Genomic DNA, 14943 nt, shown 5'->3' with positions numbered 1-14943 from the left:
AAAAACATTATAATAAAAATAATAGGGTACTCATCTGCTGCATCCCTTGAAATTGTAGACACTGATTTTGCGAATTAATGTTAATAAAAGTTCAATAAAAGTGAAAGAAGAACTGATTTTTATGTGGCCGGCGTCCGACCGGCCATGAACAAAAGTAGGTTAAGTTGAAAAATTCATCCAGTTGAGACGTCAGGGTAAAAGTGATCGAGATCGATGGAGATCCATCCCTCCTTGCCGCCAAAGTAAAAAAGTGGGATCAGCTCCGGCCGCAGAGTGGGGGTTTGTGTGAAAGACAAGCAATCTTGCATCCTCTTCTATCGGTCAGAAATTACCTACTTTGAATATAGGTATGAGTGGATATCCACAACGTGACACCAAACAACCACGACATTGAAAACAAATGGAAAATTCAAAAGAAAATTTTGTCAATATCCGTTGTTGTCCAGCTTTGAATGTTAGACTGATAGTAAAGTTATCGAAAATGATTATTTCAATGTTTGCGTTAAAGTTGACCGTGAGCCGATTGTTTTGATTCAACCGAGAGATAATGTAGGCAAAAATTTTGATGTATCGAAAACAAACAAACAAACAAAGGTCACTCAAAAAAATCGGTGTGTGTACTTATGTACTCGCGTTAGATGTTATACTTCTTGACAGTAACAGTCTGCGTAACAAAACAAAAAAACGTAAGTAGAAAATACGATTAAAGATATTTAATACAATCAATAAAGTTTTGATTAAAAAGCATATAATCAAATAAGAATGATATGTATTTGTAAACAGTTATTGTTGTTGTATTGTTAAATAAAAGTATATAAGCGCAGCTGGTTTATTTCTACACACTTTAACTTATATTACTAAATTATATAATTATTTCTTATTGTTTTTGTTATTTTTAAAGTAACTACTGTCACCCTGACATCTAATTCTTTGTTTACGTAAAGAATTGCAAATGGCCGACAATAATAACATCATCTGTTGTTTAGTAAGAAAATTTTAATGGCGGACTAGACTCCAGTGTTACCGCATCGGGAAAAATCACGGGCTCTAAAAATCACTTATTCGCTAATTGCAGAGACATTAAATTATATTGTGTTTTCATAGTTTGTATTGTTTTCATATTTATGTCATCGTTTAACAATTACAAAATAATTTACCTAAACAATGGGAAAGAGAATTTTTTTTCAATAGAAGAACGGTACGAAGCTATTTATGAAGAGGTGAGCCATACTCGGCCGAAGTCATTTCATTTCCACTTCCGTAACGGTTTCTCAATTTCACTACGTCCCAAAAGAAGTATAACTTCAAAAATATCCAAAAGTTCCGTTACAGTGTCTTTGGAACGAGTCTGTCACAAGAAGAGGCTCGCTTGAAATTGCCTCATGTCTACTCAAATAGATCAAAGAAAAATTTTCACGACTTGAAATCAATCAAGAAAAAAAACTTATTTTGTGGTCAGATAGATGTATTGGCCAGAACAATAACTGGACTCTGGTGTGCCTTTGTTTATAATTCAAAATAACTTCTTCACCGTTATTGAACAAAAGTTCTTAACAACGGGACGCAGCTTTATGCCTTGTCACCGTGAATTTGCTTTAATAGAGCAAACGGGTCTCCAAGGTAATGGTGCCGGATCAGTGGAATCAACTTATTAAAGAAAGCCGTCCAAACAATCTTTCATATACAGAATATGGATCGCATTGGCAAAAAGTTCACAGATGTTGAAAATGCAATGCAAAGACCGACAAACATGAAGATCACTGGTCCCATTTGGCTTCAACTCTCTGCTGATGATCCCACGACAATCAGAGCTCGAACCTCCCACAATGAACTAGAATCATCCAGCCTTCTACAACCTCTTCGTGGAGGACGGGGAAGATTGGCTAACGTACGGAGAAATTTCATGCAGTTAGGGAGCCTGTAACTCACTCCAATGTACTCCAATCCGCTGCCAATCATGGCTGCTAAGCTCAAAGACCTCAATGATATGTGTGAATTCATGCTAGATAAGCATGCTGCATTCTATAAGCACTATTGAGTGAAGCATAATAAATAAAAAGCATTTTGCGGAATAATGTTGTATGTGAAATTTTCATATACAACATTTTTCCACTAATTCACTTTTTTGTAATAAATTCAAATTTAATTGCCTTTCTGCACATTTCATATTTTAAAATTGTTTGTTTATTGTATTTAAAATATAAAATGTAAAAAAACATAACTGATTTAATTTTTTCCATTTTTCTCAAAACAACAATATTGTTGGATACAACGTTATTCCGGGCAAGGGCTCAATTATACAAATACCTACTTCAAAATAAAACTTTATGTAACTTGTTAGAGTACGGGTGATATGGTGGCATGGTGTTACAAAAAGCCACTTGGATGACATTTTATGTTGCATGCTACTTCTCAAATATTTGTTGTGATATGAGATGATTTTCAGGTATCCAATTTTACCTTTTGGATAATAATAGTGTTATAAGATTTTATATGATTTTTTTCAAAGTTTAAGTCTGAATGGCTCTTCTTCAGAATATGAAACCATACTTACCCGCATCCCTGTATTATTTTATGATAGCCACTTAATCTCTTGTAGTATTCTTACTTTGGCCTTACTTTCTACATACAATTAATATAATCCAGTGTATAGTCTGTGTAATAATAAATTGTAATTTCATATTATAAACACAATTTTTCCAATCAAAATATTTGCATCTTTTTAATGCTAGCCTCACAGAATTGTAATTCCTAAACATGTTAAGTTTAAAATACACAATATAAAAAATATGCACTGTCTTTCCACCCAATGAAATATTTTTTTATGTTTTTGTTTTGTCATAGGTATTGTCAAAGTTCAAAATGGCATCTAAATATTTAATGTGATTTTTGTATTCTTGGTATTAGTAGTTTTGTATGTTTTTTTATGGTGTTATTTATATATATAATATATATTGGTGGTATTATAATATTAATTAAAATTAAATTGTGTATAATTTGTACATATTCCTCAACTTCTTTGATAATATCATTCATATTTCAATATTATATGATAATTTTTTCATTTGATTAAATTATATTATTATAACGGTTATTGACTTAATTAATTAAAACTCTCTTTTCCCTTCCACCAAAGTTGTAGTAGTTGGTTTTATAATACTTTAAGATAAGATAATACCATTTATGAAAAATCTATAATAATGAAACAAATTAATTGAAATGAATATTATCAATAAATTCAAAGTGTTTGCGACAAAATAAAATTAAGAAGTACAGTAGATTCCTGATTATCCGGGCTAATAATGGGGAGAGGGAGCATGGATAAAGGAAAAACAAGGATAATTCTAACTATAGTTTTTTTTTTTTTTTAAATACTACATAGGTATACATTTCTAAAGCAGACAATTCTTTTAACATGTTTAATACTCATTATTTATTAAGAAAATCTGTGATTTGGTTTGTTTGCAGGATTTTTTTAAATGATTTTCTAAATACGAATTATAATCGAATTCCCATTGGTTTGATGCACTCGAATAAAGTATCAAAAGAAGTCAGTCCCGTGTTGTGAATTGCCGCAACACATGATTGTGATACGTTCTTTAGATGATTTATGACCTGGAGTGGATGTTTCTTTAGATGTGTCTTTGTAGGCAAACACTTCCAATATGAGCCTGTCTGATCGGCATTATATATTCCATAGAGATGCAATTCTTCCGATTGTAAATATTCTTCAAATGCAGTTTGCAGATAATCGGGAGTTTACTGTATGTGGTTTTGAAACAAAGTTATTTTTGTTATTCTACTTTAATCGAGTCATTTATATTGACAACTTTTTCGGGCTATAAACCCATCTTCGGAATGGTTGACTATAATGGTTATATTTGATACCTATTAAAGTAGAATTAACAAAAATAGTTTCAAAACCATTATAATGGAGTTCTACCACGTAAATACCAGTTCAATTAATAAGAAGTATGTATTGAACATTGTAGATTTACCATTATTATATCTTAAGCGATCTGTTATGACGATATGTACATAATATCTATCCCGACCCACCTATTCCATCTCATACAGTACATACCTATGAAATCATGAGCCATGTCTTATTGGTTATATAATAAGCAACATGGTTTGATTAATTTCACACGCCTTGCAAAGTATTTCAGAACAACTTTATATATAAATATTTTATTATTTTAACCTCTACATCATTTTTTTTTTAAGTTTATCATATACATAGCTCAAATAAGAAAAATCTCAGTAATATTCAGGAATTATTTTTATTAGGTATCTTATATGTTGATTTACAATTACTAGAAAATAGTGTTTCATTATCAAAAAAATAGACATCCATAATTATTACCTCTATATATGTAATAGGCGTAATCAGTTATCTTAGACCTATACACCCATAGACACCTACCTACTTACATTGTTAACTCATTCCGTGCGTCCAACGCAACAGGTGCGTTGCCAATTAGTTGGTTAGTTGGCCATTAGATACTATTAGCATGTTAATTAAATAGTAATTAACAGGTCCGCAGTGAATGAGTTAATGTTATAAATACAGTATTTTGTTGCCTACATATCTATCTGAAGCAATACTTGTTAGGGTATCCTTATTTTAAAACAATGAATAGCCTAGTGCAGGGGTCGGCATAAGCGGCTCTTTGCATAGATGTTTCCGGCTCTCCAGACATAAACTCCAATTTCACCTCATCTCAAGCAGAATTTGAATGAATGAACTTCTTGGACTGCTGCCGCTCAAGGGACAAACACGCGGAGAAGATATTATGAATTCTATAGAAACATATCTGGAAAACACTGGAATTGACCTAAATAAAATATTTTCCATTGCTACTGATGGTGCTAAAAGTATGACAGGTGTAAATAAAGGAGTAGTTTAAATTTTAAGGAGAAAAATTTATCATGAAATTCTCACTTTCCACTGCGTAATACATCAGAAGCGCTTTGCGCCCAAACATTTTCCGAAGGAATTGCTACGGTAATGAACTTCGTTATCAAAGTAACTAACAGCATATTGGCCAAACCACTCTATTAACGCCAATTTAAGGTGCTCTTGGACGAAATGGATAGCGAGTACCTACATTTACTTCTGCACAATAAGGTTTGCTAGCTTTCCAGAGGTACTGAAATGCTTTGCTTCATGTTCAGAAGAAATAAAATTGTTCCTTCGCGAAAAAAACATCAAACATAAGCAATTGGAAGAAGACACATGGCTACAAAAATTAAATTTTATGGTCGACATTACTTCACATCTTAATGCTTGAATACATTGTTGCAAGGGAAAGGAAACATCGCATATACATTATTGGAACAAGTAGCGTGCTTTCAAAATAAACTAAAAGGTCTCATCGAAGATGTAGAGAGAGGTGAATTACTTCACTTCAAGAATTTAAAATAGTAGGTATTGTGATGAAAAAAGCGCTTGTTTCGATGCAATTTATTTCAGCAGCGTATTAAGAAAAATGAAGAACATTTTTACCAGTTCAGAGCAAATAAGACTACACTAACTTTTATCGTACATCCTCTCAAAATAAATGTCAATGAACTTAACTTGACACCGTTCGACACAGATGCTGGTTCACTCCAGATGCAGTTAATAGATTTAAAAAGCAAGGAACTGTGGAGCAACAAATTCACAAATCTGACCAGCCGCTTGGAAGAACTCAAAAGAGAGAAATCCAATTTGATTTCTCACCACAAGTGGACAGCTACAAAACAATTGCCTAAAATAGAAACAATAATATTTGATACATGGAATAGTTTGCCTGAAACATACGACGCGTTAAAAAAACTAGCTTTGGTATTCTCACAATCTTTGACTCTGCATACTCGATATATGCGAACAAACATTCTCATCTATGAACCAAATAAACTTAGAAGCAGAATAACGGATGAAAATTTACAATCATGTAATCAATTAAAAATAAGTACCTACTTAGCTATTTTCCAGATATAATAAAGCTTTCAAAAGCGATGCATGGACGCCGTGCCGTTTCTAATTATTTTTTTTAATAAAAAATCTTTAACTTTTTCCCCCCTAAAAATCTATATACATATGTATATTACATATATGCGGCTCTCGGATACCTTTGTTATCCTGTTTCCTTGACAATTTGGCTCTTCTCACTTGACAAACTGCCGACCCTTGGCATAGTGGATATTAACTTAAAATTAATAATACATCTGAAATGACTATTATTTAACAATAAAAACATAGACCACGCATAAGCCTATTAAATTGTATATATAAATAAAATATTTTTTGTCTCTTTTGAGCTTTTGTTAGATGGTTCCCTCTTAACTTTTTACTTAAAAGAAAAAAGGGGATGTAACAGTATGAATTTATATGGACAATCATGTCATAATCCACTGTTTCTTCAGCCAATTTTAGAGCTATAAATTGGCTCATACATCTTGTGTTCTTCACACTTAACTGAATTCTTTTTTCAGAAAAATGGGTTTTATGTCATTTCTTGCTATATTTTTAGACTCTTAAATATGTCTGAGTCAAATATGAAGTAAAGACAAACGCATGCAGCGCAGAAAATCAACAAACACAACAGAAGGTTTCTCCAAAAATGTCAGTCACTCATTTCTGAAGAGGAATTGTCACTGTCAGATGAGTATTTTTTAGAAGATTTCTTCTTGTGCTTCCGCTTCCTACTATTTTCCTTCTCGCTATTTGTGTTGGATTCACTATTTTCTGAGTATATCTCTACATCCTGTTTTTTTGATGATTTTCCGTGTCCATTTTTAGAATGCTTTCCACTTATTCCGTTATCATTTTCATTGGACTTTTCACCCTCCGCAGATTTTTTTTTCTCATTCGATTTACTTCGAGATTCTGAGTTCCGACTTAATTTATTTTTTGATTTAGATGCAGATGCTTGTGAGCTTGCCGTTGAATTTTCTGTATCCTTTCGGCTATTTCTTGATTTTTTTCTATAAAAAATATGCACAATCTTATAAGTACATACTTAATAATCAAAAGGAACATTTTTATCTTAATACATAATCCATAATTTTGAAGAAACACGATTAAATACATTCTACTTATTATAGGCAACCAATCAATTATTGATCGTGTACCAAAAAATAAATTTCAGTTACTGCACGAAAATGGACCATGTTATGGACCTCCACAGCAGTGGAAAAGTGTGTAGGTAGGATGTTAAGATCCGAGATAAATAGTACGCACTAAACTTTGTAAGTCAAACATATTCGTTTTCATTGAACTAAGACTACAATGTGTAGATATTGTTTGTTAGTATTTAAAATTCAATTATACCATGCCTAATCCAAGCCATAGTAGATAGTAGTAAAAAATTATTCGTTTATTTATAAAATATCTAAAATTATGCCATTAAACCATACATGATAAATAGATAAATGAATATTTTTCATCGATTATGATTTGGTTAAGCAGGTCTTAATGAAGTTTAAAAAACTAACTAAGACCATCTGTAAAATTATATATTCTTAATTCAACGGAAACAAATAAGTATGATTGAAAAGTGTGCTCAATTTTTGTCGGATCGCCCATAGCATGCCTAAACTATTATGGTTTGATTTAGGCAGGGTTTAGTTGAATTTTGAAAACTTACCAGCACCATCTGCAAATTGTATTCTTACAACAATGAAAACAAATGAGAATGACTGATAACGTTTGGTATGTACTATTTATGACGAATCTTAACAACCTACCTCTATCCCTCGCCACTGCTCCACGGTATGGAGGTGTTTCAGTCAATTTTATGAGGATCAATCTTTTGAGGAGATTCAGTAGGTACTTAATGATAATTTAATTCATAAAATCGGTTATCATTTGGTATTCACCACAATAGATATTATTTCTAAAATACTTTGATCGTTTGCTTCCTGAATCTATTAAGTCCATGTAGTGCATTCAATGCACATATTGATTAAAAAAATGTATTTGAATACCATATTATTGACATTCAACAGAAACTACCCACCGCACAGTCAGTATTTTGAGGAAAATTATGTTTTAGCTTGAGATACCTACATGAAAAAGTAGAATTTTCAAGATACTGTTCAGTGTAATTGATATCTTTTGAACAAAAACTACCCTTAAGTGCGAGTGAGAAAGCATTCGGCAGTAAGATAGAATTTCTACGGCTGAATGAAATATATTTTTTACACGTCTCCAGTAAATATTGGTTTTAATGACTACAGTCATTTAAAAACTGCTAGCATGTTTTAGCTAATTTAGTAGAAAATATGGTTAATTGTGTTGTTTTTAAATTTGGTAGCTGTACTGAGAAGCAACATGATGGTATAACGATTCATTGTTTAGTTAATAATAATCAAATTGAGGTTTGACTGCATGTTATATGCAAGAAACACGGCTTTATATAGTCAAACAATACCCACTCTTTATATTGTTACTCTTGAGCTTTTAAAAGTTGAAATATCTGTATAAAAACTAGAAATGATTAAAATCTGAGCATTGATATGTTCAATACCTGTTACTGTTGTCATCACTGTTTCTATCTCCATCATCATTTTCTGGCCTTTTTTCATTTTCTTTCCAAGCTCGTACCAAATCCAATTCATTAAGCCCATCTCTATTCTTCATAATGATAGCCCTTTTAATAAAAATATTAAATGAACAACTTATACGATATTTCAAAGAAACTATCTAAAAGAATTTTCCCGTGTTCCGATCTCAAGCAGAATTTATCCCATGGTAGCCTCAACATTTGGAATGACCTTTACCACAATAATTAATCCCTCACTAATATTAACTTTATCCTTATTAATTTATTTAACACTTCATATTTCAGTAACTATTATAGGAAATAGATACATAATATGAGGCGGTCAGAGCACAAGTGGCGTAACCCACAAAAATGTCTAAACGGAGTTAACCATTGGAAGAGGAATCAGAGGTAAAGGGGAACCTAATCTAACCAAATCTAAATGTTAACTCCATTTAGACATTTTTGTGGGTTACGCCACTTTATGCAAGACATTCTAAAATAGATTTAACACACCCATTACATTAAATTATAAGATAGTTACCGTAATTTCACATCTTTGTTTTTATTCAGTTTATGAATATCAGCTGGGTTCGATATGATAGCAATATTTCCAATATTATAGTCGCCCATATCACAGTTAACCATTTTCACTTTCTTCCTCTGATTAGATCCCTTCATATTCTTTTTTCGTTTATGATCCTGCTTAGATTTGTTGTCGCCTTTTTTATTTCCTTTAGCATTTTTGGCTTTGTTTGTTTCTGAATGTACAACATACAATCTATAAATTTGTAGAAGAATTACCTAAAAACAATTGTCTTCTTTATATTCCATACACACAATAATAATACTACAGTATGACTTGTATTATTCTGGCAGATACATCACAGCTCTATACGTAAAATGAAAGGACAGGGCATCTATAATTACCCAGATTCCCACTGTGATGTCACACAGAATATAGAAGTCGTACTATTACCCCGTTTACACGCGCATGGATTTACTGCTGACAGTACGTATTATCACGGCCATAACAAAAAAATGCACATATAACCACGTATTATCATGCAAATTGCAAGATTGCATGCTTGAATCAAAAAAGTTCAGAAACTCCTGAATTTTCAATCTTTCAATTTCGAATCTACCAGTAAAAAAACGAACTACACCGCACAGAGACTCGTTTTGAGGTTAACAGATTTTCACGACTTGTCAAATGTTATGAGATTGGCGAGACAGTCAGCACTTTTACGTGTAAACAGTTATTATTGCGATAGTTTAAAATACACACTATTGGTCCAAGTAAATACATGCACGTGTACAGGCCCTATATAGTTACATAATATTCAGAATCACAATGTGCAAGTTGTATCTAATCAATACAATATATTGTTGTATCTAATCAATAAATATGATATTATGAACAGCAGTGACGTCCCGTCCCGTCCAGTGAGGTCATGCACTTCATAGGGGCGGCGAATTATGGAGAGAAATGCAAATAATCATAATTTTTAGAACAAGTTTTGTGAAAATAGATAATTTTTTCGCCTTCAATAAATATATTCAAATTTTAAGAAACGGTGAATATGTTAATCAAAATTTTAATACACTCATATTTGCCCGATATGAAAAAAGTAAGCATTAACTCATCGTAGAAAGATAATGAATTAAGATAACATTTAGGTTTCAAAATGGCAGAAGAAGACATTGCTTAAGGGCGGCTCTTTCCATAGGGACGTCGCTGATAAGGAGATAAAAGTATACCATGATTATGTTTGTCCACAGACAATAGTTTCCAGATAATTGTAATTTTATTGAAATTCATGTATACAATACCTACTTTTTTACCAAAATGGAAGAATATTATTTTTCAAATAAATATATATTTTACACGTATTTTGATATGACTACAAATGAACTTTTACCATGTGCTCTGAACAGATTTTCATTTTGCTTCAGAGCACTAAACATTTTTCAACTTATATTACTTATCTAAATGGCATGGAAGATACAAGGAACCATCTAGGTAGTAACTAGTTCTTCTGAAGTACACTATTTTTGTTTTTTTTTTCAAAAGTGTAAGATAGTAATAATTACCTACCAATATGTTTGCCTATGAAAATGTATTACCTTGCCAATAAGGAGTCCCCATATGATATCACACGTTTTGAGGTATTTTTGACACACCAAATCATTATCACAATTCATCACAAAATATTTAACCCACTTCGCGAGTGGAGAACTACAAGGTTCTAAGTGTTTGTCCTTGGAGAAACAAAAGTTACAATGAGACAGCTTAGAATACTACTTCATTGTTGGGTTTGTTTTTTCAAGGATGAACTCTTAGAACTTGTAGTATTAGGCTCGCGACTTGTCTAAATTTATTATTTTTTTATTAGGTATACTTAATTTATTAAAAATAAATTTGTTGAAAATGATTCAGTATGTCATCTTTGAATAGTTCATATTTTGTTGGTTTTATGTCACATTTTCCAGACCCCCCCCCTCCCAAGAATGTGATATCACATATTATGAACGACAGTATCTATTGCAAATTCAGGTATTTTGCACTAAACGACTGACAGCAAATTGAAAAACAACAGATAAAGATACATTATATTTTAACATGAAACTACATTTGTTTATATTGTTTAAAAAAATGTTTCTACCGCTTTCTACTATTTGACAGTCGCATAATGAAAAGGAATCTAAATTTGTAGAACTCAGATTATATTTAATTACAAACAGCTAAGTAATAAACAAGTACCAGAGTATTTTTACATGTAAAAAACACATTCATGTAGCTAACAATCCTGTAATGGACGATAATAAGTAGCCGGAATGCGAGGAACGGTGCATCCTGCAGTGCAATATTCATCATGATTGCGCAAACATCAATTGAACAGCAGCATGTTTCAGTTGTTGCCCTACAAAAAAATAAAGATTTAGAATTACTTTTCAGTATGTATCAGTGGAATTGACATTGTAATCCAATTATATACAAATATCACACAGGAGGGTGGTAAATGATGCATAACCAAAAGAACAGCATCCACTTCAATGGTAAAGTTATACTTAAGATTCTTACGAAACCTTACTTACGAAAGTAACTGATCCATATAATATCGAGGGTTGCTAAGCCAAACAGCATTAATATGGCCAAAATGAGATACAAGGTTTGTTTATTTGGAATGTTGCCCTCAACGTCTCAAAAGTGTGTCAACAATGTTACATGACAAAGTTATAACCATTTTTGGCAGGGTAGTTCCTAAATAATATATGACAACAAAATAAAATTACAAATAAACAATAACCCACTTTTGTCTTACCATGGATGATATTATGATATTGCGATTGATACGACATCTATAAGTTTAAAAAATCACAAGCAATATAAAATCAGAGTTCGCACATGTCATTGATGGCTTTGAAAAAAGCAAATAATCTCACATACTGAAATGAATGGCTCCTAGATCACAGTTATTCGGTTTTGCAACGCGCTAAGGAATTGTGGATTTATTTTTTATTTCACCACTTGACGGCGCCAACATTTTCCATATTATATTTGAAACAAGAGGTTTATAATCAAATATTATCATAGAAAGGCCTTAGTCACCATTGAAATCATATAAACTTACCATGTGCCCAATTTTTATTTGAACAACAAATCGATTTGAATTATTGTGGCATTAATAAATAGCTCGTAGCTCGTCGGCTTTCAAAAAAATAAACTACATACATTATTACTTATTTACATTTGAATAAATTAGTGAAAAGACACTATTTTATATTAAATTTTCTCATAAACTCGACTCTACACAAAAAATAGCGCCAGGAGTGCAATCTTGTTGGGGGATGATTAACAAAACATACAATAAATTTAATATACTCGCGCAACAAATCCATATTTTTCATTTCTTATTTTTTAGCAATCTGGAATAAAAGAGTACCTATTGAGTTCAGGATGATCACAGTAATTCTTGGTGACAGAAAGGTTAGACATCACTGCTTTAACTTATAGTTGACAGTTAATTTAAATACACTTATTTTTGTGAATGACGTATGGTAATACAGTAATTGAATTTATTTTGAGTAATAATAATTATAATATGAACCCACCTATAGAGAAAGAAGGTAAATATTTTTATTACAAAATGCGCACAGCAAAAGTAAAGTGTTAGTTACATCAATCAATTATTAACATAAGGAAATAATTATAATTAACAACTTTTGTTAATAGATATAATTACGCACGAGATGGCAATATCTTGTTTTATTATTTTTGTGAAAGAGTAATTAAAAGTAATTAATTGATAGTTCTTTAGACATACTTTATGTTATACAATATGGTATCAACAATCACTGGTTAAAAATAATGTTTTATCTATGACTAATAATAATTAATACTAGGTACTGAAACGAAATGAAAACTAGGTTGAAAGAGATTACAATAATAATATTATACTGTGGTTAGGAGGATGATGAACAGCATAATATAATATTTAATAGGCGTAGGTATAAACTTGTTTTCAAACTTCCATTGGAAAACGGTGGGGGTAGCACTGGATGGAGGAAGCTAAGGTTTGTATTGCCAAAAAGATTTTGATAAATCCCTTGTTTGCTGTGATCACTGCGTTGCTTACTTGAATATTCTACTTATTCACTTTGTGTTGCTCTGCAGTATTTAATTACATACCTGGGTTAAATGAATGTTTTATAAAATTAATTGTACCAATACGTTGACACACCCTTTCATATAAATCTCAATATTAATGTGGATAGCCGACTCTCGTGGCGCAATGGTGTAAGGTGCTGGCCTTCCATTCGGGAGCTCCGAGTTCGATTCCCGGTAAAGACACAATATATTTATGTGATCTACTCAAAACCTGGGTGTTTGTGATTGTTAAAAATTACTAACAACCGACTTGTACGACCAAAAAAGTTCATGGATAATAATTTAAAAAAATATATATATTGATGTGGACATGTTAGCAGAATAGGCCAAAAACTTTTTTCTGCAATGTGGAGTACATTTTTTCACCACATTCATCATTTATTAGTAATGAGGCTTAGCCAATGATTGTTATTATATGTTATTGTTTGATAGGGATAGAATAAAATTTTTGTTTAAATAACATACGTTTTAGCTATGCTGCCGTTTGCACTTGCCCGAGATTTCCTCGATTTGGTTGCAGTCAGGACAACGGTAAATTGCAGCAAACTCCATGACCAAATTGCCAGCGTCAATAACACGAGTAATGGCTCCGATACAATCTTATCGTCCTTGAAGGAGTCAAAAAACTCGATGATATCAGCTGCTGTTCCTGCAAAGAAATATCCGTTGTATTTAATTATGTATGATGTTCTTCAATGTATTGTGGGATTAACATTTTTTTCAATTCTGGAATCCCAGGAAGAAAGGAAACAATAATTAATAATGGATTCTTTACCAATTTTTTTTTGTTATGATGTTTGTAGATATCTATGTACCAGTGGCTTTTGATTGTAGGGATGTTGTTTTAAAATTACATAATATTTACCTACTATTTGCTACATAGAATGGAAGTAGTATGATATGATTTATTAGAGTGGTCGCTCTGCGATATTCTAAACATTTCCATAATATTCATTATATGTCGATAATATCAATCAAGTCACAAGCAACGTAAAAATTATAGACCCATTCGAAGCAGCATAGTCTATCTAAAATTACCATACAATTGTGCTATAAATGCATAATATTATTTATAGTAATATTTCTGAGGATGCTCTGTGGAGCGCACTCCACTGCTATACATTTATATGACGGAAAAAATCAATACACAAAAACTCTCATTTATTGACAGTCTTTGATGACAGTGGAATCTCACTATCTGAAGCGGGTGATAACGTCTTGTGACTCACGATACATGTGCATGGATTTAATGGCACCAATAGTGTATATTTTAAACTATCGCTATAAAAACTGTTAACACGTAAAAGTGCTGTCTGTTTCACCAATCTCATTCTTCAAGAGTAGGCGAGATACGGTGTTGTCATTTTATGGCACTATTTGACAGGTCGTGAAAATCAGATAACCTCAAAATGAGTCTCTGTGTGGTGTAGTTTGTTTTTTCACCGGCAGGTTCATTACTATCGTTCTACTTCGCCGGCGCAGATATTGCATGATCCAATTGTCACATGATTTTTTTAATTCATGCATGCAATCTTGCAATTTGCATGATAATACGTGTTTACTCTTGCATTTTTTTGTTATGGCCGCACTAATACTTACTGTCAGCAGTTTTCGCTTTTGCCTTTTTTAACACAACTTAACTGATTTTTTAAATTCATATTTAGGAAAGAAATACATATTATTATCATAAAAGTTTATTTGTTGAAAAAGTGTGTGTTATATATTTGTAACACACACGTT

General features: G+C 31.9%; 1 protein-coding gene across 1 annotated transcript in view; it reads right to left on the bottom strand.

The window, feature by feature from the left end:
• Positions 1-6611: 6611 nt before the first annotated feature.
• The window catches only part of LOC147079699 (transmembrane protein 26), a 29807-nt gene continuing 21475 nt past the window's right edge, over positions 6612-14943 (bottom strand). The window contains exons 4-8 of the mRNA XM_085945497.1: positions 13669-13852; positions 11296-11455; positions 9076-9335; positions 8517-8639; positions 6612-6972 (exon numbers count right to left, since the gene is read on the bottom strand). Of these exons, the coding sequence (XP_085801623.1) occupies positions 6612-6972; positions 8517-8639; positions 9076-9335; positions 11296-11455; positions 13669-13852 (1088 nt within the window). The remainder of the gene's footprint in view (positions 6973-8516; positions 8640-9075; positions 9336-11295; positions 11456-13668; positions 13853-14943) is intronic.

The sequence above is a fragment of the Rhyacophila brunnea genome, unplaced genomic scaffold (assembly GCF_057557595.1).
Source record: "Rhyacophila brunnea isolate RB1 unplaced genomic scaffold, BYU_Rbru_1.0 scaffold_1, whole genome shotgun sequence".
Classification (NCBI taxonomy): Eukaryota; Metazoa; Arthropoda; class Insecta; order Trichoptera; family Rhyacophilidae; genus Rhyacophila; species Rhyacophila brunnea.
Note: the sequence above shows the minus strand (reverse complement) of the source record. Positions and strands in the feature narration are given on the sequence as shown.